The sequence below is a fragment of the Camelus dromedarius genome, chromosome 4 (genome assembly GCF_036321535.1).
Source record: "Camelus dromedarius isolate mCamDro1 chromosome 4, mCamDro1.pat, whole genome shotgun sequence".
Taxonomy (NCBI): Eukaryota; Metazoa; Chordata; class Mammalia; order Artiodactyla; family Camelidae; genus Camelus; species Camelus dromedarius.
Window position 1 is genome coordinate 20,280,091 of NC_087439.1, and position 24,718 is coordinate 20,304,808.

General features: G+C 37.3%; 1 protein-coding gene across 1 annotated transcript in view; it reads left to right on the forward strand.

Annotated features, from left to right (window-relative positions):
* The first annotated feature begins 559 nt into the window (after positions 1-559).
* Positions 560-24,718, forward strand: part of HNMT (histamine N-methyltransferase) — a 29,719-nt gene continuing 5,560 nt past the window's right edge. The window contains exons 1-5 of the mRNA XM_010983928.3: positions 560-820; positions 6,686-6,738; positions 20,170-20,277; positions 21,303-21,433; positions 22,973-23,066. Of these exons, the coding sequence (XP_010982230.1) occupies positions 684-820; positions 6,686-6,738; positions 20,170-20,277; positions 21,303-21,433; positions 22,973-23,066 (523 nt within the window). The 5' untranslated portion in view covers positions 560-683. The remainder of the gene's footprint in view (positions 821-6,685; positions 6,739-20,169; positions 20,278-21,302; positions 21,434-22,972; positions 23,067-24,718) is intronic.

A 24,718-nucleotide genomic window follows, 5' to 3' on the forward strand; every position in this document is an offset into this window, starting at 1 on the left:
AACGAGGCTTCTCAGACCCTCTAGTTAATAGTTCCCTGGTTCCTCCTAAGAGTTTATTCTAAAGAGACTCCCTGAATCACAACCAATCAATCAGCCAACGTATGAAGAAATGCAGAAGATGAGTTTAAGGTTCAAGTGTTTAGGGATGTGAAAGCATGAAACCCTCCTACAGAAAGCCTGGAGGCAGATGACAGTCTTCTGTCAAAGATTTCAGCAGCTGTAGATTTCTGGTTTATAGCCTCATAACTGGCGTGTTTATTTCTGTGTTTGATCTCCTTTGGCCCTTAAAGCAGCCACTTTCCCACTTGGAAATTACTCTTGGCAGCTGAGGACAAAACAGGAAGTGATTGGAATGCAGTCTGCTTTAACAACTTTCTGAACTTCCAGAGTTTTAAAACGTGTTAGCACTGGATTTACTGCTTTGCTTTAACTGCCTCCATTTCTTACAAAACACCTATGTAGTGGTTAAAGTGTCAGTGGCAAAGTCCTGTACAAATACTGACTTAGTAATGAACTTTGTACATCAGCCCTTCCAGCCGTGTGCTAAATTCAAAGCAGGCTTTTTTTTTTTTGGCGAGAAACTGGTGAGGGTGAAAAGAGAAAGGAGCAGCTGGGAAGAGCAGGAAAGAGAAAGGAAAGGGGAAGTTAAACCTTCCCTCCCTGTCTGTCTCAGAAAACCCAATATGGCATCTTCCATGAGGAGCTTGTTTTCTGACCACAGCAGATATGTTGACTGTTTTCGGAGGTTTCTCAGCAATTCCACGGAGCACCAGTGCATGCAGGAATTCATGGACAAGAAGCTGCCAGGCATAATAGCAAGGTAACAACAGCAACAACAACAACAAAAGGCCGCTTTTTTTATTCCAAGGGACGAGGCTCGCGCTCGTTCTGCGCAGTGATCGCATGGGTCGAGCCCAGACCCGCAGGCTGGGCGCGGGGATAAGCTGACAGCAGCTGCGCGGGGCCGCGCCGCCCGGCGCCCTTGCTCCCGCGGTGCTGCAGTGAGACGCTCGCTTTAAGCATTCAAAGGCTCCGGTTTGTGCAGGATTTCCAGCTGCACCGAGATAGGCGTTAACTATTTGAAGGCACAAATCCTCGTTCGTTTGGGAAAAGATAAGATCCAAATATGTGAGCTGATTTTTCAGCTCTCCTCCAAATTCTACATTAAAAAAAAAAAAAAATCCCCAACAGCGTCTGGTATTCTTTTCATTAGAATCAAATATAAATAATTACCAAATACTATTTACCCCGAGGACTGAGTGGGTGTCTCTGAATTATCTTAATATCCATTTAAATTCATTTTCCTTATCCATTATTATAGTTAACACTCTCGGGAAAAAAAAATCGTATTTTACTTTCAACTTTAATATTAGCAATATGACCCTAAAAAAGCATTTCCTCATTATCAGTGAAACTCACTAGTTCCTATCCTTCTTGCAGAATCTTTTTCTTTCTTTCTTTCTTTCTTTTGTGATTAATGTGTTCAATTTGTGCCAGAGCTGATAAGCATTTTGAGAGTAACAGATTCCACATGCTAAAGATAATCAAATCACCTCTCTGGGGGTGGATTGCTGTAACTTACTCTGCTTCAGGAAATAATAATAGAAAACTGGGGGAAATGAATGTGGATCCAACAGCAAAGGAAACTGATATTTTTATCTTCTGCTGCATTTTTCTATTGTAGGCCTGAAATTCTTTCACCAGGACGGTTAACTTTGCCTGACTAGAGAAGGCACTGTTGGGCATATATATGGAATTTTGTTTCCCTTTCTATCTTCTATTTTTCATGGTTCACTTTTTAAGTGGTTTTTTTTTCCCCACACTGAGTATTATATAATATATTAATAATTAGTAAGTAATAGCATAACAATGCAAAAATCAAAGCAGACAGCAAATACAGACAACTTCTTACCTAGGAACTAATTATAGTTTACTTCTTTGGATCTTTTTGCTCATTTCTAACATTTAAGGTAATGAGTTACTTTCTGAGTCCTTTTGCAATAATCCCAAGCATCTGTTCCATGTCTGTGGCTCATGCAGATAAATGATGTGGTTTACTTCAGCCACCAAGTTGATTTGAAGACATACTATGGCTGCACAGAACATAATGAATGATGACTCTTGCCCTGTCTTCAAGGTGTATACAATCTAACTGGAAATACTGAACGTAAATTTTGTGAAATACTGAAGAATTTTCAAAGGCATAACTAAGTTTCATTACAGTGGTAATATTTAGAATAATTAGAAATAATTATTAATTAGTAATAATTAGAAATCATCTGAATCAAAGTATCATTTATTAAAAAAGCATTTTTTTTTCCCTGAAGGTGATGTGGAATGAGATTTAGCTGAAGGACCTTCAAACTTGCTACTTAAAAGTTTATAAGCTTTAAGGAGGCAACATGCCAGCTTAAAAATTCATTTTTACTATAAAATTCGTATTTCAAAAAGTCAAATGATTCTAAAAAGCTTTTAACGACAACAAGAATACTGGTTCCTTGCCCTACCCATTCCCATTGCTGAGGCCTGCTCTCCAAAGACAATCACTTTCAACACTCTGAAATCATTAGCTGTTTCTTCTGGAATTCTCTTTCCTAATTCTAAATAACATGTTATCCTCTTTCTTAATTTTGATGTATTAAAATAGCTAAATAAACATGCACATCCCTCCCCATATCATGTCAATACAGTATATATGTATACATATATTTATGTCCAAATTTGGTTACATAATTTGTATCATTTTTGCCTATGTACATATTATTCATAATTGAACAATGCATTTATACTATAATTACACTTCCTCTAATGTACAACCTTTTGTTTTTCCTAGAGTTAACTATTGTCTTGATTTAACTTTATTTTCTTAGTTTTCTGTATACCTATCACTACTTAAAACCCCAAGCAGAATTATTCATCTCCTTTCAACATATTCCAACAGATCGAGTGATCTGTTCATCTTTCCCCATGGGAACATCTTTTCTGGAGTTCTCTGTTCTTTTTTTCTAGTCTGGGGTGATTTGCTGTTGGCCTGCTATACAAGTATTGATGAAGGAATTCATTCACCTTCTAGAAATTCTCTTTGCCTTGCTCCAGTATTAAATTCCCTGATTCTAGATCTCATGCTGTTCTTTTCCTAGTTTCTTTAGTCTTTTTTTTCTTTTCTTGCGAATTCTTTAAGAGCTTTCTAAGAAAGAGAGAATGGGAGGTAAACTTTTTGAAATGTTTAAAAATGCTTTCACTCTTTGCTCCCCTTTGTTAGATAGTTTGGATACAGAACTCTATGCTGAAAATGATTTTATATCAGAAACTTAAAGATATTTCCCCATGGTCTTGCAGCTACTGGAGTTGAGAAATCTAATGCCATTCAAATTCCTCATCCTTGGCTTGTAACCTTTTTGTTGTTGTTGGTTTTTGTTTTTTAATCATTCCTTATATCTAGTATACAGAAATTTTAAGATAAGGAGATATGGTGCAGGTCTTTGTCACCCATTTTTGTGGGTAGTCCCTGGGACATTTCAGTTAAGATTCAGATCCTTCAGTTCAGGGAGACTTTGGCATTATTTAATCATTCCTCCCCTCTACTTTTCTCTTGCTGTGACTTCTGTTCATTAAACAGAACACCTCTTGAATTGATTCTTTAATTTTCTTACACTTCCATTTTTTGTTGCTGAAAAGATTGGCCCCCGTTCCTGACCAGCCAAACTGAAACTTAGAGACAGGGTCTTGGAGCTTAGAAGAAAAGAGACAGCTTTATTACTTTGCTGGGCAAAGGGGACTCACAGCAGGCTAGTGCCTTCAAAACTGTGAGCCCACCTTGGGGATGGGGTGGAGTGGTTATACGGCTGAAGCTCAAACAATAAACAATCAACAGAATCATTTCCTCCTCATAAGACTTAGAGTGGTTTCATCATGATGCCTCCAGGCGACCAATTCTACAGAGGCTAGTGGTTGTCACTTTTTTGATCTCTTTATCTCATATGTGCCGAAGGCGTGGTCTTCTTGGTATTTAGCCTATTTTGTATAGTTCTGAAACCAAGTATGATTATTACTTTTGATTACTGCAGTAAAGCAGAAACAGTAAAATTAATAGCTTTATTTTAACAATTGGCCTGGGGCTGTGAGTAGCAACCGGTCAGTCAGGTCAGCTGACCGTTTTAAGGGCAAGCATAACAATAAGCAATCTGTTAGCTTAAATGTGGCCATTTTATTAATCCTCCTTCATTTTTACAATTTTATCTTTCAGCCCCTCTGTTAGTTGTTTGCTGTTATATTTTTAATTTCCAAGAATGTTCCTTTTTTATAGCATCTTGTTCATCTTTCATAGCTATAATACCTTCTTTTATCCAATAAAATTTTCCTCTGCTCTCTGCATGTTCTTTTGAGTTCCACTTACCCATTTCTCTTGGTCTCTCTTATGTTACGGGTGCTCCTCAACTACCTGATGAACCTTGGTTGTCCATCCAATCAAATAATGAGGCACTTAAAAATTGGTTCAGATCCTCTTTGTGTATACATGGAGTCTGTTGAGTGGGTGGCCAACTCTAATAACTGGATGTGGACTTAGCTCTCGGATGGGAGATTTTCAGTTGCCAATGTAGATAAGTTTACTCAGTGAAATGGGTTGTCTCCTCAGGGAGGAATTATTTAATCTCTATCTGGAGGTGAGGGGTGGGGTAGGGAGGGTTATAGTATATAGCTGTAAAGAGTAATGTTTGTTGCTGTTGTCACATATAATACATTTAGATCCTTGCCTGGAAAATAGCAAGTTTCCAATAATTGCTAGTTATCATCATAATATATGAAATGGGATAATAATATAGTATCTAACTCATAGAGGAGTTGTAAGGATTCAAAGAGTTAATTCACATAAATCACTTAGCTGTGCCTGGAATAATAATAAGTTGAGTGCTTGTCATGTGCAGATACATTTCTAAAAGAGTTACATAAATTAAATCATTTAATCCCCACAACTCCTTCTTAAGATAGATACTATTATTACAACCCTATAAGGTAGGTGGTGTTATTATCCTATTTCTTAGTAATAAAGGCACAGAGAAGTTAAATGATTTGCTTAAGGTAACATATTAATAAGGTGGGATTTCAACCAAGGTGTTCTGCTCCATAGCTCACTATGCTATCCACAGGATATACACATTTTTAAAGAATTAACCAAGAGCATAGATAGGTATGGGTGTAGTAAGACTCAGGATTATGAATTGGAAGATAATTAGAACTGAGGAAGGCAACTCATTCATAGGTACCCTTGATTCTGTGCTTTCCAGTTTCCTTAAGAACCTTGCTTCAACCTCTGCCTTCATCCTATTAGTCTGGGCAGGCGCTTCACTTTAACCAAAAACTAGGCTTATTTACCATCCTAAAGCACAAACAAGCACCATTCTTTCAGGTCATATTTCCCCTCCAGCAGTCTTTTTCCTTCTCACTCTTTCATTCTATTTCAAAAATCTCTGGATCTCCCTCTTTATTGAGTTCACTTGTAATCCCACTGCCACCTGTCTCCTGCCCTCAACTTCCTTATCAAACTGCTGTTATCAAAGATACACATATTGCCTAATTCAACAGAGAGTTTTCTTTCTTCAGTTTTTAGTAGTACATGCTGTCACCCCTGACTCTACCAATGGCTTTTTCCTTCTCTAATTCTCCTATCATCTCTCTCGGCTTTACTGCTTCCTCTCTGTCTCCTTTGTGTGTTCCCCACTATCCCTGATGTTTGAAAGCTGGTATTGCGTCATAATCCTACCGCTCTTCTCTTTACAGTAACCATGGTGATAATTTTCTCTCCTAGTTCTGACCATTACTTTATGATAATTCTCCAGAATACATCACTGACCCTGTTGTCTCTCCTACTCAGCTTCCATCTTGCATATCCAAATTGTCTGCTGAATTCAGATTTATCAAAAAACCAAAAAAGGAAAAAACCCAAACAAAAAACCTGATGAAACATAAACTTGCTGTAAAATTACATCATCCAGCTTCCTTTTGATACCATGCTTCACCCGATCAAATTGGAAACATGGCAGTCATTGTGAACCTTGTATTTTTTTCTGATTCATAAAAAAAAAAAAAAAAATCAGTCTAAAGAAAGTCCTGCTGTGCATCCCAGTCCATCAATTCCATTCTTTTTCTATACTAGAGCCATAATACTGGGCTTTATTATTTCAGATTTCAACTTGAGAACAAAGTGGTATCTTACTCATTTTTAGACATCAGGGTCTAGGATAGGCACATAGTAAATGTTTAATAACCATTTGCTTACTGAAAAGAAGTTAGAAAGAGGAAGTGAAGAAGGCAGGTCTCAGAGAGGGAGTATGAATCACCATAGCCTTGCTCCCATCTACAGTGAATGGCTTATTGTATCACTAGCCTCAAAGGCCCACTTTTTCTGTTTTTGTTCTCCAAACAATATTTAAACAAATGGTATTTCCTACCTCTGAGATGTTTATAGTGCTGTTTCTAAAAGTCTCCCAGGTCAAGACTGTTAATGAATGGAACCTTTCCTTCTAAAGATTTCTAAAAACAGCAGTATAACCACTGAAATGATTGAGACTTTTCATGTTGGCCTAGTCTCTATAATTTTAGTCTGTTCTCTTCAATTAGACTTGATAATCAAATTTTATAAACTACCTGATACCTTTTTCTTAAACTATATACATTTTTTTTTCAGGATTGGAGACACAAAATCTGAAATTAAGATTCTAAGCATTGGTGGAGGTGCAGGTATGAATAACACATTTTAAAATTTGTATTTCACGCCAAACATCATGCTGTTTCATGGAAATATTACTCATTTTTTTTAGGAAAGCCATTTTCTTTTGCTTTTGGAAGAGACTGGTTTATTAAAACTAGTAAGAGTCATACCACTTCAACTAAGGTTAATGTCCCCATAGATTTACAGAGTTTAGGACATCAGCCTTCGTTATTACCTGTAATATGGATAAATGTGACTTTCTTATTTAAAAAAAAAATTAAAAATGGAAAAAATATAGAATAACTTTGAAGATAACTTTTATCCAAAATTATTTAACTGCTCACAGAAAAGGAAGATTTTATAAGATGTTCCTTAAGCTTGTTTCACTTAAAGCAAGGTCCATAGACTGGTTGCTGGTTTGTAAATTATTACTGGTACACAAGGAGATAAGAAGTGTGCACTGGAATGTAAATCAACACACAGCTCCTTTCATTGAGAAAGCATTGATACAGGAAAAAATATGTTTAACAACAGTTCATTTACATTCTTGTGGCCCCACTCTTTGAGTTGCACTGGCCTAAACCATTCCTTTCCTCTGGTTCAGTTCTAAAGCTGCCCTCTAAGCATTCAGCACATTCCTCAATCCCCTTTCACAAGCAGGTCATGGTCTCACTACCCTTAGAGTCAGTGCTTTTATCCTAGGAGGAAGTGGGAAGTCTGGAAAGACAGATTACTGGGGGTGCCGTTTCTGACTCTGCCACTAATGAACTGTGTAAACTTGGCTGAAACGTAAGCTTCAGTTTGCTCATTCGTAAAGTGGGAACAATGAATTGTATCTCACAGGGTGGGAGTGAGACTTATACAGATAAAGTTACCAAGTCCTCCCATAAGGTGCAGGTAGGTCTTTTCTGCAAAAATAAAACAAAAAAAATTTATCTCCAGACTCTGACTCATATTAAACTCCTGAGTAGTGTTTGCTTTACTTTTAAGCTCCTAGTCACCTGGAGGTCTGAGTGTGTATATATTCATATATATTATTTATATGTTTATACTTTTATTATTATTTTCTTTTGAATCAATCACTGAGTGATGGCTTAGTACAGGTTACCACTTGGTAACAAGTAGACACTACATTACCACTTGTTACATAGTACCAAATGGTAATCTCTCGAGTCTCTTAAGTATAAGTGTTCTAATGCTACATGAATGAGTGAATTGTAGCCGTATTAACACAAAGATAGCCAAGAGCCTTCTAATGGAATAGCATAGCTAGCATTTGATGACATCATTTGCTCATTTTTCATAAAATACACTGTGATATAATGTAATAAGGATTGACTCTTAAAATAATTTTACTTTATTATCATCTTTCACCAAGAAAATAGAAACCAACAAGGACAGATAATGAAAGATACTGTCATAAATGATCTAATACACTGTGTTTAAGCTAACACACCCTGTTATTGCTTCTGATATTTTATGTCCTAAGGATTATAAGAGTGATGAATTGCCCAAAGAGTGTCCTATTAATTCATTTAACCAAGCCGGTCATTTCCAGTGTGTTTTGCATATGAGTTTCGAGCAACCACAGGCAATAAGTCTATCATTTGAGAGTGTCACTTGTGCTTGGATGAGATGAGAAGCCCTACAGGAAAAGTAATTAAAAACAATCTCTACCATGGTCAAGTTAATTGGCCTTATAATATAAAGTTAATTGAATTTCTAATGTAAATTTATCCAGATGCTTCTATCTAGAGAAAGGAACATTGGCCCACACAGTGATTCCTTATAAAGGTGCACAGAGGCACTAACATACAGAACTCCTCAGAAAAGGAGGAGTGACACTTGGTGTTCTCCTGAATGACCCCTAACACTGCATTAATAACAAACTCTGCCTTGGGGAGAATATCGGTGCCCTCTAAGGTCACTCTTCATAAGAAAGTGATCAGAAACATAAGAAGAATTCCAAGATAAATTCAAGCTGTAAATACTTAGTTTTCACTGCTCAAGTAAGCTACATGAAATCGAAAGCAATGCATTTAAAATCCTAAAAAGGTCTAGAAGTTCTTGGCATGAAAAAATAGTGTTTTGGGGGAAAGGACACCCCACTGAGTCTGAGTACTCATATGCCAACTGGGAGATGCTTATCTAATAATCTGTCATTGCCTAACTGCAAGTACTGTGCAGGAGAACAATATGTTATCATATAGCGAGGAACTTCCTGTCCTTGCCTTAGAGAAATGCTCTCCCCACATGGTTAACAATCTACAGTGTGCCTGAGACTTTTGCATTATCCTGTGGCTTGAGTATCCTTTCAGATCAGTCACTGAACTCCAATCCCTGGCAAATGAGGCCCCTGGCCCATAATGCATCTTACAGGGTTCTTCTACTCCAGTCTCAGGTGTCTCTGGTTTCACTTCCCAGATGTTCTCTTCTTGGATGCCCAGACACCTGCAGATCCTGTTCTGCATATCTTTGGTGCAAATATTCTCTCTACGTCCATAATGGTGCTACCACTTCTCACTACCACAGTGAGAAAAATACCAAAAGCTAACAAACTAAAAACCTCTCTACATCAAATTGCTTCAATTATATCACTTAACGCTCATGTTCTTTGGGGAGCCTGTTTGATTTTCTTTTCAGAAACATGAGCAGGGGGTGCTATGCACTCTTTCTGTCTTTTGTCTCTTCGGAAGAGATTGATATTTGGGTGGAGAGGGATCTCATTGATTAAGGTTTTGGAAAAAGGTGTTTGGCAATTCAGTCCAGAAGCCAAACAGTTATTAAAGCTCTGAGCAGTTCAAAAGAAAGGAAATTGATGGAAAACGTTTTGATGTCGCCTGTAAGTGATCTACCACATCAATAAAATACAATTGATAAGCAACACTGTTATTCATAGATTATACGTTTAAGTTACGAGAATGCTTGAAATAAATATTTATGTGTACCCAAAACAAGAAAGAGAGGAAATCAGGAGAAAAGCAAATCATGCACAGAAATACAGACCATATAGTTTTTACACAGGGCAAACTGGGAAGCATAAAGTGTGTGTATGTGCATGAATTTGTGTGCTTTAATGAAACACACTGAGCAGTGGGAATTGCTTTATCTGAGGCCTCAGAGTATTCATACCATATTCATTTCAGCAATTGTTTTTAGATATTGCGAGCAATTGCACTGTATTCTAAATCTCAAAGAATATGCTTTTTGGTCCATTTTCAACATTGATGCTTCCTAAAATTAAACTACCCAATATAGCTTAATTATTTTTCACTTTTAATGAGTGTTGTCTTTATGTCTGATGGTACACGGAGAGAAAGAAACCCATATTCTTTTTGATATGGGAGAATGTTCTTAATTTACAGTGCACACATTTATGCCTGGAAAAATGTTTCAGAGGCAGTAATGGGCAAAGTGTTCTCCTTGCTCTGGGCTCTGCTTGAAGGAAAATCATTTTATCTACTGCATTGTTCAGTTCTTATGTTCAAATGCCAGAAAATTTTATGAGGTTTAGATAGGACTATAACTCAAATAATCTTATTTTATCCAGCTTTCTACTTCTATTTTTATTAACCTATTTTATACCTACTCAGTTGCCGTACCTTATATAACAGTGTATATATTGATAATTTTTTAATCCACTGAAGCAACTCACATATGAAAAACAGGTGGTATGAACCCTTTTATAACATTTTTTGATAATAATAATGCTGACATATATTGAGAGCAGCTGGGTGGTTTTCTTGCTCTGTTAACATATAGACAGCAACATTCCTGCAGAGATTAAAAAAATAGAAAAGTTTGGAGACCATCAACACCCTCACTCCACAGACAAACAACCTGAGAACCATCAAGGCAGAATACAACTCAGATCTCTTGACTTCAGTCCAACAAACTACTAAATAGATATAAAAGTTAATTACCGACTTGGCAAAGGAGAGATTGGGTATTTAGTAATGATTAGCTATTTGAAAATCTAGTTTTATTAAATTATTAATCTTGTTTCCTTTCACAAATGACATGTTAAGGTGACACTGAAGTTTAATTTTCTAAGCTAGGTGGACAGAAGTAGAACATATGTAATTAGGGCAAGAACTGGAAGAGCCAGTGTATTCAGTTTAGAAGCAGGAGCTGGCTGGAAGCACAGGTTAACGTTTCCCGTGGTCTGAAATAAGCCAATAATCTACATCAGAAATTTAGGAATGACCGAGGAAATAGAGGGAATGGGGACTTTTTTTTTTTCTGCCCAGAAAAACAGAATTTGAATGTGTTTATTGCCATCTTCAGATATTTTCTGTTGAGCAAACTACAGAATATTTGCCCCTAAAGGTCCAGTTGTTGAAAGAGAGATTTCTTTGTTCAGTATTAAAATTTACTACTGATCAAACCTATTCAGAAGTGAAAGCACACATGTTGGGATATAAAGAGCTATCTGTCATTCTAGGAGTATCGGCATAAGCTGGGAAAATACTTCTCAGATATGTTATAGAAGGGACTTAGGCACTAATTTCTTGGGTGTTTGGCCCATTAAAGGTGCCTTCAGTCCAGAAAACCTATGGTTTTATGAGTAACCTTCTAGAAAGAGGTAGGAGTTTCTCCAGAGTGGTATGGTTGACACCGTGTTTGGTTATACTGAGAAGTGGAATTTAAATAGGGCTTCTAGACATGCAGACAACTGTCAACCTGGATTCTAGTTGCTTTGTAACTTAAAATGAGTAAGCACTGTTTTACTCTTCTTAGCACTTACTCCATAATCAGCAGGATATGGACTCTAGTCGATCACTAATCTGTAGAAGTTAGGACTGTCTACTTCACGTAACCATAGTTTGGGGGTTCAGATATAAAGTATTGTTAAAGGCATTCATGGCTATATAATTTTAAAATAAACTATTCTAAATACATATGTTTACTAAAATAGTTTACATCACTGTATTGTGTTTAAACTTTCAGTGAACATGGAAGTATTGTCAAAGACAGACACATTGCAGACTTGAGCGAAGGGAACATAATGCTACAACACTGGAGCCACTGTCATTAAAACCAAAGTAAACAAGATTGTTTTGGTTAATTCAATAAAGCTTGAAACAGGAAAATGGGATAATGAGCAGAGTGAAGACAAAACTATCATTGTCTGCAGATTAAATGACTATATACTAAGAAAAGCAAATAAACTCAGTTGTGCAGCCTTAAAATTAATAAGAATGCGGCAATGGCCTGATACAGGTAAAATAGGAAAAAAGCAATATGGTTGATCCACATTTCTGTTTTTGTCAACATTTGAGTGTTTTTCATTCACAGTTTTGATTATTTACAATGTACTAGAAAGTTCATGGCATGTGGTTATCTGTAATTTTGCTGAAGGTCAAGTTTATATCTTGCCAGTTCTTGTACCAGTTTGGGACGCAGTCTGTTAGTGAATATGCTGCTAATTGACATACACTATTGAATAAAACTCTGCGATTTAATACACACAATCACGTAGCCCTGGTGGAGGGTGTCTGCTTTCATCTTCATTTTGTACCTGGTGAACCTAGTCATATATGCCACAGGGGGTTTGAGGGTTTTAGAGGTTGGGCTCAATGCGCAGGGTCTTCTGTAGCTTTGTCTCTCTCTATTAACAACAAGAAACTGATAGAAATGATGAAAAACATTGGATTAGCAAGCTAATAACATATTTAATACAAAATATAAGAAACCTACTTGAAGAAAAGTTCGAATTTTTACTGAGAACAATTTGAGATTTAAAAAGCCAATATGCAAGAGTGATGAGGTTACAATGATCTGAAAGCTTTCATGTACAAAAGGTAAGAGTATGAACTGAAATGAAATTTTCCTGAAAGTAATGTGGCATTATGTATCAGAACAGTTCTGATAATCATCTAACGCACAAGGACCTTGTAATGCTGGTTGTTAAAATACTGGCTTACTTGGTAAATAGCCAATCCCTTCTGTCCCAACACATACCCAGCTGCTGCTCCAGCCCTTCCTTGTAGATTCTGTACACTTCCCCAACCATCCTGTACCTCAGCTCCACCATCTCCAAGGACTCCAGCAATTAGACTGGTCTTGCCTGACCAGGGGGTTCTAAGAATGTGCTTTAGCCCGCATCCTTTCTCAGCATTTGGCATCTGAGGCCTGTTTTTTGTTTGTTTTGTTTTGTTTTAAATCACCAAAGATCAAGGGGCCCATTCTAACCATTAATAGATAGAGAGGGAGAGAGGGAGGGAGGGAGGGAGGGAGAGAGGGATGGAGAGGAGAGAGAAAGGGAAGAGAAAACAAGAGAAGGGAAGAAAAGATTTCATCAAGAATCTTTTATCTTTTGCACTGCAGCTTCAAATCAGATTGTTCTTGCTCTGGTTACAAATCCATAGCTGAAATTATTTTTCATCACTAAGCACAGGGTTATCTGGACAATTTTTCTCACTAGAAACAATTTTTTTTGTGTGCCTGATATACTAGTAGAGGGAACAGGGAAGATAGTAATCTTAATGCAACGTGGAATAGAATAAAATCTTTGCTACTGATAATCTGAAGAACTCATCTATATTTTGACATGAGAAATGAAGCAAGAATAGATGGAAATCAAATGGCTGGAGATACCTCGACCAGTCTCTGATCCTTCATTTTCTTGACCAGGAGGATGTTCTCATTTGGGGAAGCCCTAGGGTTCTGAAGCTGGGATTTGTGTTTCAGTTAATGCAGGCTCAGTCCGAAAGGCAAACCGTCACCAGTACGTGATGAATGCTCTTTCAAGTTGTCATTTTAATTATGGAGATGCCCATTTAGAAAGGCAGGTCTTCACTGCCTTCTTTCCCAGTCTCCTTCAGACTTTCTCTCAAGTGTCACCTTTCCCAGGAAGCTTACATGGCCAACCAATCAAAAATCTCAAAGCCACCCCTATGACTTCCACTCACTCTTTATCCTTTGATTTTCTCCATGGGACTTACCACTATCCATAAAGGATGTTTTTGTCTGTTTTATTCATTGCTACATCTCCAGTGATTAGAACCTGGCATTTAGTAGGCACTCAAAAAATATTTGTTGGATTAATGTATAGTAGCTCCAATTTATTGAGTAATTACTATATATCATGAACTGTGGTAATTATCTCCACAAAATGCCTTTAACATTTACAATGACCCTGTAGCAAAGACCGTCTTATCCCTAATTTACAGATACGCAATTTAAAGGGCAGAGATACTAACAAATTTGCATAAGATGTTTCTGGTGAATACTAAATTTGAGTTCAGTTTTGTCTCTGTATAGCCTCTAACTTTTCCTCTTCATGTTTTTTCCCATTTAATCAAATGACCTTGGGTTTCAAGCCAAAATGCAACATTCCTCTGCTATCTCATTAAATATATCCTTGAAATTCAGGGAGTGAAGAAAAGTTGTCTAGAAGATAAGATTCCCACCCTTTTCCTTGTTTTCAACTTTTTAAATTTGCGTTCCATTGTCAGGGATTTCAATTGTATGTCTGTCTTCAAATATAGGTATGATGCATTTAAAATATGGCTCATATGGAAGTAAGATAGTATAATGACAAAAATATCTGACTGTAGCATTAAGAAAAACACTCAACTTAGCTCAGAAAGGAGAGATTAGAAGTCATTCTACAATTGTGGCTAATTGAGGGAAAGGGTAGTAAAAAGGAAAGAGATTTGCAAGGAAGGAAACTTTAAAAACTTAGTTTTCATTTAACTGTCCAAATCAAAAGGTCAGCATATTCGGTTTGATAGAAAATAACACAGGAGTGAACAGGACAGAAAAAACCCACAACCCTACCTCACAGAAAACAACTTTTGATTCATGCTGACACACGTTTGAATTTTGCTCACTTTGCTCAAGTTCCATATATTGATCAACTGAGCAAATCAGTTACATCATCATAAAATGCCCAGACTCCAAAATCATTAATCTGCTTTGGTAGTCACAAAACGGGCTGGGGGACAGAAGGAAAGAAAGGAAAAGAAACAAAAAGAAGGATGGTATATTGGAATAGAGTTGCTTAATCATTACAGTTTTTCCATTTGTCACAGGAAACTACAGATTTTGTTCCAAAACGTTAGGGGGAACACAAAATAAGGCTTTAGTTAACCCAAACAACTGTCGGCCTAAAGGCTTAAGATGTCAAAAATAGAGTCTGTAATTGTCAGAATTATGATTAAGCAATGTGTAATAAGGGATCATACGTGAAATTCAGAGACTGACTATAAAATGAACATGTACTGCCTTGTTCCCCTTAAATGCTGTTTTCTGGACCTCAACATTAAGATTCTTGCAAGCCTTTGCAATGCACAATAAAAGCAGCAGGCTGCTGGCTTCTATGTTTCTTTTGTTTACTGATAAATTTACTGAGAATTTATGAATTATTTGATTGATTCATTTCTGGTTTACTTTCCCCCGTTATTTGACACATTGGTTTGGTTTGTGAGATCTCTAAAAGCATTTATAGGGTGCTCATGTCTGATACTGGAACAGAAGGACTCAGCTGAGAAAGAACACATGGTCTCCATTCTTTTTACTTCCCCCCCGTGTTTGAATCTCTTTATTGCTGGTTCGTGGTACTGTAGGGTCTGATAACCCCTCACATGCTTTTCAGTGATTGATGGTCAAACCTGCTCGGTTGCTTAATCTAGCATTTTAGAGTCCTTGATATTTTTAACCAACTCATTGGAATCCAGCCTTTGCTAGTGAATAAAATAAATGAAGTAAAGCAATAATTCAGATCAAGGAACACAAGAAGGTTTTATCTCTGCTACCACCTCCAGTCAACTGACAAACAGTTTCTGTCTGAAGGATTCTGACGCTACTTCCAGGCTCTGTGGGAAAGACGACCAAGGCCGTTAGTCATGTGTGGAAGAGTTCAGCAGGCCTAGGAGTTAGTTAGATGAAGTAAGGAAGGAGGGGAGAGGATTCCTGGTAGAGGAGAAAGCATGGGCAAAGGACAAAATGTAAGGAAGAGCATGATGTATAGGGGAGAAGGGGGAGAGAGAAAGGTGGAAATGCAAGAAATTCAGGGTACATGGAGCCAAGAGTTTCAAAATAGGAAGTTGTGAGAGATGAGAATAAGGAAGCAGGCAGGGTGGTCCATACTCCGCTAAGGAGCTGGGCTTAACCTGTTTTACCAGGTTTTAACCAGGGAAGTGATGGGCTTGCTTAGCTGAGGGTTTTAAATGGTCGTTGTAGTGATGGCTTTGAGGGAGACCAGGTTCAGCAGAGATAGGCTGAAGTTTTAGTATATTATTGCAGTATTCCAAGAGAGACATAATTTGGGCCTGAACAGGACATTGCTAGTAGGGATGGAAAAGAGAAGGTAAAGAAACATTTAGCAGGAAAACCTGCTGATGGTCAGGGAGGGAGGATGAAGGAAAGGGCGAAGTTTGGGTGTCTGGATGGATAGTGAATGGTAGAGGTGATATATCATGAAAATATTTGTCACTAAACATATTTATAACTGACTGCTAAATGTTCAGCCTGTAATACTACAGAACATCTGAACTACCTCTCTGTTGACTCTCTTTTTGTTAGTGAAGAGGTTCAAATAAATATTTTTTTAAATGAATTTCTCTTATTTCTGAATGATACTAGAAAGCAAGTTACATAAGATATGAGATCAAGGGATATATTATGGGAGATTATCTATCTATCTACCTATCTATCTATATCTCACAATAAGAAATAACAGAGTCTGTTATAAATAAAAACATAGCACAGAAAATAAGTGCCTCATGAGCACAGTGGCATTTATTGTCAAACCCAAGATACTTTTAAGAGTGAGAGTGGGAGGGTGTGGGTAAAATAATTAAAATTATGACTTTTTTTGGAAATATTTATTGAAAAAGTTTTTTTTATTATATTGGTCAATTTATAAAATAGTTATTTTATTTCATCAAAAAGCTTACAAATAACAGATGTTGGCAAAGATGTGGAGAAGAAGGAACCCTAGTATACTGTTTGTAGGAATGTAAATTGGTGTAGCCACTATGGAAAACAGTATGGGGGTTCTTCAGAAAACTGAAAACAGAACTACCATATGATCCAGCAATTCCACTCCTGGGTATATACCCAAAGAAAACAAAAACACTAATTTGAAAAGATACCCACACCTCAATGTTCATGGCAGCATTATTTATAATAGCCAAGATATGGAAGCAACCTAAATGTCCATCAACAGATTAATGGATAAAGAAGATTATTTCTCAGCCATATTACTGAATATGGCTCAACCACAAAAGAGAAGGAAATTCTACCACTGCAACAATGTGGATGGACTTAGAGGGTATTACGTTAAGTGAAATAAGTCAGACAATAAAAGACAAATACTTTTTATCACTTATATGTGGATTCTAAAAAAATAAAATGAATGAATGAATATAACAAAACAGAAACAGACTCACAGATATAGAGAACAAACTAATAGTTACCACTGGGGAGAGGGAAGAAGGGAGGGGCAAGACAGGCATAGGGGATTAAGAGGTACAAACTTCTATGTATAAAATAAATAAGATATAAGGATATATTGTACAGCACAGAGAATATAGCCAATATTTTATAATAACTATAAATGGAGTATAATATAAAAAATTTTGAACCACTACATTGTACACCTGAAAACTATATAATATCAACTATATCTTCAACTATGTCAATACAACTATCCACTATATCTCAGTACAAAAATATTTTTAAGTAGTTCTTTAAAAAAAACTATTTTCAAAAATAAAATTGCAATAATAATATTTTGTTAAAAAATTTTTAAAAAAGAACTTTGGGATAAGAAGCAAAACCAGATGAGACATCAGCAAAATGAGCACAAAGCTCAACCGTCCTTGGCAAACAAGAAGTACGTCCCCTGACTTATGAAGTCAGAACTGGATTTTACTTGGTAACTCCTGAGAAGATAATTTCTTTATCTCCTCTTGTGGTTTATCCATTTCTGCTAGGGATCCAGCAGTTCACGTCCACACACAGGCTCACGCTCTACGGGCTGTTACATGAACCCGTGGTTTCCCTGTCTCAGCCGCAGTTCTAGCATTGTGTCCTGTCATTGCCCGAGGAGGAGGGACAGGCTGGCTCCGACTGTGGTAGAACATTCTGCAGGCTGGTGAAGTGACAAGACAGGAACATCCCTGGGAGGTGTGGGACACAATCTGCTATTTGGGCAGATCCCGGATGTCAGGGTCCACCTTAGCGGAGCTCATTGAACTCAGGAAAATTGTTGCATTTCCACTGCATGAGTTTTAAAATCTTAGATTTGAGGTTTCCAGAATTGATGATTTTTTTATTTAAAATATATGGCTAGGCTGACAGAGGCTGACAGAGGCAAGAACACAACTTTTGGCCTCTGCTCCTTTGGGGTGAGCTGGAATCTCTCTATTTCTCATTAGCCTGCAGATTTTCTCATCAGCCTTTTGCCTTAGTTATCTTATTTTTTAACCCTTTAAAAAATAATTACTGTAGAGAAAAAGAAAAACTTCCTCTATCCTTTCAGTATTTGGTATTTTCCTATTTCTTAGTAGAAGAACACACACTTTGGAGTCAGACAAATGCCTTAAACTTTAGACATATTATTGTCCCCTGAGTGTCAGAGTACTCAAATCACCTTACTGGTTGGGAACAATACTATGGAGTTTGTGATAGCATCGTGGTCAAGATTAAGTGAGATGTTTCAAGTAAAGTGCCTGGCACAGTTTTAACAAATAATAAGTGGCCAGTAAATGACTGCTAGCATTATTATTAAGGAAGGAATTAAAGGTTTCATGTTGGTGGAACCAGCTTTGCAGAAAACTGCCACCTAGACTCCTTCATCCTCCATTTCAGCTTCCTTCTCACTCCTTCTCGCCCGCCAGCTCCCCACACTCTCATATTACTAGTATTTAGGGTTGTAATTATCATTAGAACACCCTCTTCTCTTAGTCTTGCATCTTTTGTTCCTGATTTATCGTCCTCATCTCCTTCCTCTCTCTCAGTCTTATGACCTATGCCCTTGTTTCCCACCACATATAACCGTGGAAAGATTCTGTTAATGTCATTTATGCCAAAATGGTAAGGACTAATACCATTTTCATATGCTAGTCTTGCCAGCACAGAGGTCTATTTTAGTGAAGGTCAACATCATAGCCAAAGAGGATAAAAGTGCAAAACTTAATTTGAAGGCTTCAGCAATAGGGAAAGAAGAGATATTTTTAAAGAGAGGGACTCAATGTTAACAATAAAAATAATGAACAGCTAACATTTACTGGGTGCCAACTCTATTTTGCACTGTGCTTTATATCCATGGCCTCATTTAACCTTCACAAACGGTAAGTTATGTACTGTTATTATCTCTATTTTTCTGATGAGGAAAATGCAGCTTAGAAAGATAAAGCAAATTGCTGAAGGTCATATTACCTGGTAAGTGGATCACACAGGTTTGGAACTCAAGTCTATCCAACGCACCACCATCTCTCTCCTGTAATCACTTACAGGCTAAATTTTCATCAGGGGAGGTATCTGCTCCTCTTATCACCATTTGCTAGAGCCTCGTGTGTGCCTGGCACATAGTGGATAAGTAATCAATCGTTGGTGCATGAATTAATGAACAAATGTCTATTCTGCCATAACCGCCTCTCTATTTACCTCTCTGGGAGCAGTCTTGCTTCAAGGCCCTGCCTTGCCCAATATTCCAAAACTGGATTGCCAGGAGCCTCAGACACACTATTCTGCTTGCTGACTTCATGCCTCTGACTTCCTGTCCTCTCTACCTGCACGTCCCACTTCCCCAGAAGTCTCAGGGCTCACTGCCACTCACCCTGTGACACAGAGCTCAGGAGTCATCTCCTGCCACGAGGCTCTCATCTCTCCCTCCCTGCCTCCTTCCCTCTTCCCACCCTGGCCCAGCCAAGCCAGTGTTCCTTACAGCCTGTCTCTTTCAGGAGACCATGGTGTTTTTGAGGGCACATGGCCAATATCATTTTGTATCCTTTTTTGTACCTGACACATTTTATATCTGACATATTTTTGTATGCTTCTGGTCCAGCCTAATTAATCAAATGTAAGGTGTATTTTTTTCATATTTTCACATCTCTGAAATTGATATACATCTTCCAGTTGATGAAATCTTAAAATGATAATTGACAGTGTTTTTTTTTCTGATTTAGTGATATAAAAAGAAGGGTTGATTGTATCCTGTAATCAGTGGCATCTTAGATTTAATGTAACACAATAATAGATATTAAATTAAGGTTATTTATATGAATGGATGAATGAATGAATAACAACCATAGCCTTCCTCAAATCACACTGTTATTCCTACTTACAACGTAGCTGTTCTGCATCATAGTCATTGTGGCAGGGCAGCAGCTGAGAATTATTCTTTATTTATGCTGGGCTTTGCTAGAGATAATAAACTAGTTCAAATTACTCTTAATCATTTCTTTCTGGACTGAGGTGATCTGTTCTGTATGCTTGTTCTGTAGGTGAAATTGATCTTCGAATCCTCTCCGAAGTGCAGGATCAGCACCCAGGAGTTCGTATCAACAATGAGGTTGTTGAACCAAGTGCTGAACAAATCACCAAGTACAAAGGTACCTGAATCCCTGGTGCTGTATGTCAAATCCTGTTCTGAAAAGCGTGTCATCCCAAGTGCGTCCCTTCAGTCACTAACAACATGGTTACTGTGGTATGTTCTTTGTAAGCTTATTCGGAGAAGAACCTAATTAATTTATTTTCTTGGCAGGCATGACTAAACACCTCAGAATATGAATGGTGAATAGAATCCTTTTGTTACTGACTCTCCATCTATCCCCTGGTCATCAACTATTATTTTTGCTATTTATTTCTTAGAGATAGAGTCGTTAATTCATTTGGAGGAAGTGAAACAGAATCCCTGCCCTTAAAGAGCTTAAGTTTAATGGGTTACAGCAGGAATCAGCAAGAGGCCAAATGGAAGTATTTTAGACTTAGAGACCACATGATCTCAGTCACAACTACGCAGCTCTGCCACTGAAGCACAAAGGCAGCCCTGGACGATACGTACACTGATGAGTGTGGGTATGGTGCGATGAAACTTTATTTATAAACACTAAAACTTGAATTTTACATCATTTTTACCTATCATGGAGTATTATTCTTCCTTTTGATTTTGTTCAGCCATTTAAAAGTGTAAATGGTACGAGATATGAAAGATAGAGGCATGAAGTCAGGAAGTAGAACAGGGAATGTTTTTAGTTTTCAGTCTATTTAAAAATAGGTGGTGGACCAGATGTGATACATGGGTGGTGGTTTACAGAATCACGTCACCTGTTTTATATCAGCTTTTCATTGATAAAATTCACCACTGGATTCCCTATTAATACTAAGACAATGTAACCTGTGTCTGATCAGGATTCTCATCATTATTTCTTACTGACTCTTTCATTCATCTCCCATTTCATTTAATACTAGAGAAAAACCAGGATGAACTCTCTGGTCTTCTGGAGGTACATAAAGAAGAAAAATGTGCTTATATCTGCTATGTATATAACACTGATTGCATTAAAATTCTAAATGGAAATGGGTTCCAAATTTGCAGTTAAAATTGATGGTGTGCCACCTTTTCTCTGTATTTTAGAGCTTGTAGCCAAGACATCAAACCTCGAGAACATAAAGTTTACTTGGCATAAGGAGACATCATCTGAATATCAAAATAGAATGATGGAGAAAAAAGAAATTCAGAAGTATGACTTTATTCATATGATTCAGGTAAAAAAAAATCTATTGTTACATACTCTCAGATAAAAGTTTTTTCCGAAGTATGTATGAAGAGTGCCTAATAGTTTACTTCAAAAGAAAAATAAAAATCTGATTTCTGATTTTACAAGTGAGCATTATCCAAATTAAGGGTAAGGATGTTGACAATACTAAGAGATTCTCTGTAAGATTCAAAAAGCCAGTTTCCTCTACTCCAAATACCTCCATGGTTACTGATTTCTTTTCACTGCTGGCTTCATTAATTTTTGTAGGATTGAAAGTTTATAGGGAGTATGTTGCAGCTTTGGAGATCACTCTCCAGTTACTCTCAAAACTTCTGTTCTTTCTTTCTCACCGCAATGCTGCTTCCTCTGTATTACTCCTCTATTCCTTTCCATCTACTCTGCATTTTTCTGGGGTATGTCTCTGTCTCTTTATTGGTCCTTTTAGTCCTAACACTCTCATGACATTCTTTCAACTTAATATTCACAGTCAGCTGCAGAGAATCTGAGACTATTAGATCAAATTTCAGAGCATCTGCTATGACTTGCCTCCTCTTTTTCAGCCAGGTCATGTCATAGGTTGTCAGCCACCTCATAGATTAGCTGCATCTGGGTGCCTATCTGTGTACAGTCCCCGTGGTCAACAGCAAGGAGTGACATGATACCAAAAATGGCCCCCGAGGCAGGACAGGCTATGTGCAGGGCCATTGTATTTCATCCATGTGAGATGGGCATAGCTTAAGTTGCTTTTGCTTTATGCAATAAATTCCATCATGGCATCTACATAAAATATTGAATTCTTATCCAAAAGAGCTGAAGATGAGATATAAGAAGTACATGTCTGCGGGAGTAGGTTCCAGGGATGTAAGCCATTAGGGAAAATTTTCCACTGCCAATGTATAATTCCAAGTTCTATCTGTGCTGGGTGGAAAGGTCTCTCCCTGCATTTCAGCAGAGATGGTCTGGAATTATTAAAAAATGGGTGGGCTGACTCCTAACACCTTATGACCATACATGAAACTCATGCTTTATCCAGTCCGTTTTCCTAGAGAATCTGTCAACATCAAAGCCTGTCACATTTTCTGTGATTTAAAAAAAGCATCTGTGAGCATATGGTGAAGCTAGTGCAAAGGGCTTAATTTTAAAGCAACGTTCCATGAAATGGGGTCTCTGTTTATGGTGCCAGGACCATTTTCTCCCAGAAGAACTGCAGTTCACAAAATATAGAGTAAGCATGGAATCGATGCCCCCATGTGGAGTGGAGACTAAGTGTCTCCAGCTAGAAATGTCTGTTATTGAAGCCAGAAAGAGTAAATTTAAAACTTTGTGACTTTAGTTGAGTAAATATCATAGTTTTGCCTTTCCCCCAATATTTTCCCATTTTGTTATTCTATTCCTCTACATAACATCTTTAACTTTTAAATTTCTTAAGTGTCTTGAGTAAAAATCCACTCAACTTGAAAATCAAACCTTCTAGTGAGTATCTAGTCCAAGCAACAAAGACACGGACACAGAAGAGCGTCTCGTTTCTCTTTTCCTTCATTTCTAGATGCTGTATTATGTAGAAGACATCCCAGCCACCCTGAAATTCTTCCATAGTCTCTTAGCTACCAGTGCGAAGATTCTCATTGTTCTTGTGTCAGGTAAGTTATTTTCCTTCAGTTTGAATTTTAAAACGGCAATATTGCATGTATACATGGATGCATGTGTTTGAAGGCAGCTGGTATATTTCGTCTTCATTAGGAAATTCTTGACTTGGCTTCTGATCATAGTCAATTAATTAACACCGTATTAGGAAAGTCCTTCACAACAGCTCTCAATTCAGGGATTCTAGTGGAATTAAATGTCTCTTCTTCCTCTTGGGAAAATCTGTCTTAGCCATCTACATATAAATTCTTTTTTAATATAAAATACAGCGAACACAACTGACAGGAATTTTTTAATAAGACTAAAAACAGTAAATATTTCTACTTACCTCCTTTTTGTCCCTTGAATGTCTCCCCTCTGTGGTGTTTATTAATAAATAAAATAAAGGTTTAATTATTTGGGACACTATCATATTTGACTAATTTACATTTCTAGAGCCATTATCAATGTTGTTCATTATAGGTTTTCTCAAATAACTACCACAAATGATTCACTTGTTTTGTTTTGTATTATTGTGTTATTTCCCAAAGAAGGCATTTGATCATGTCACATTGCTTCCAGTGATACAATAAGTACCACACAGAGAACATAAGCAAACAGATCAGCAAATGAAACACTGACACTGTTGAGTTCATTAATTCATTACTTCTTTCATTCGGCAATCTTTATGGATTGTCCATGCAATGCTAGGCAGGGTGACTTCAGATTTACAATAGCTATCTTCCTAAGCTTATACGAGACCTCAAAGTCAAAAACCGTATGTCACAAAATTCATTTATTCTTAAATGTGAGGAATGGCTTTAGGGATGGCAAACACAGTTGTTGCCTATAATCTTGGATTTGAACTCATGTGGGAGTTTGGCAAGTGAGAGTTCCTGTAGGCAACCTCTCCTCCAAGCAAAAATTTGATACACTATTTTTCTCAGGTTAGTTAAAAATACCCATTTATGTGGGAGACTTCTATCTTCCTATTTAGAAGGGCTTATATAAACTGGATGTTTCCCACTAACCTCTCTCTAAATTAGGATACTTGGGTAAAGCACTTTGTACTGCATTTAGGAATACAAAAGTAAATTCAGTTACAAATACTGAAGGCAGTCTATTCTTGATAATCTGTATCAACAACATAGAAACTGTGTTGCAGGCAGAAGCAGCAATTCATCCAGAAGTCATATATGTTTGATTTTAGAATATATTTCATATTAAATCCAGATCCACTGTTATTTATAGTTGGTTTATTCTTAAATACTTTCAGAAGTTAAGTATTTGAGTGTCAGAAAGCAGCTTTCTATGAGTATATGCCTACCAACAAGAAAAGGCCAGTCTGAGGTTTAGAAAGTGGCTATAAGTGGTCTACAAGCAACTACGAATCGACTCAGTGCCCCTATGGATGCAGTATTCTGATGACCACATCATGAAGAAGTTAATAGAATCCATGTTCATTGGCATTAGGATATGTGTAAGCCAATGCAGGCCCAGTGAAATGCATGATGACACATGAAAAGGAGGATGCTGAGGCACTTCCTGGTGATGTGAATCTGGCCCATGAGTCTCAGTTTATGCAAGGGCTATTTCTGGATAACCATACCTATGTTATATGGCATCTACACATATATATATGTAGCTCCTATGTACTATATACATACAT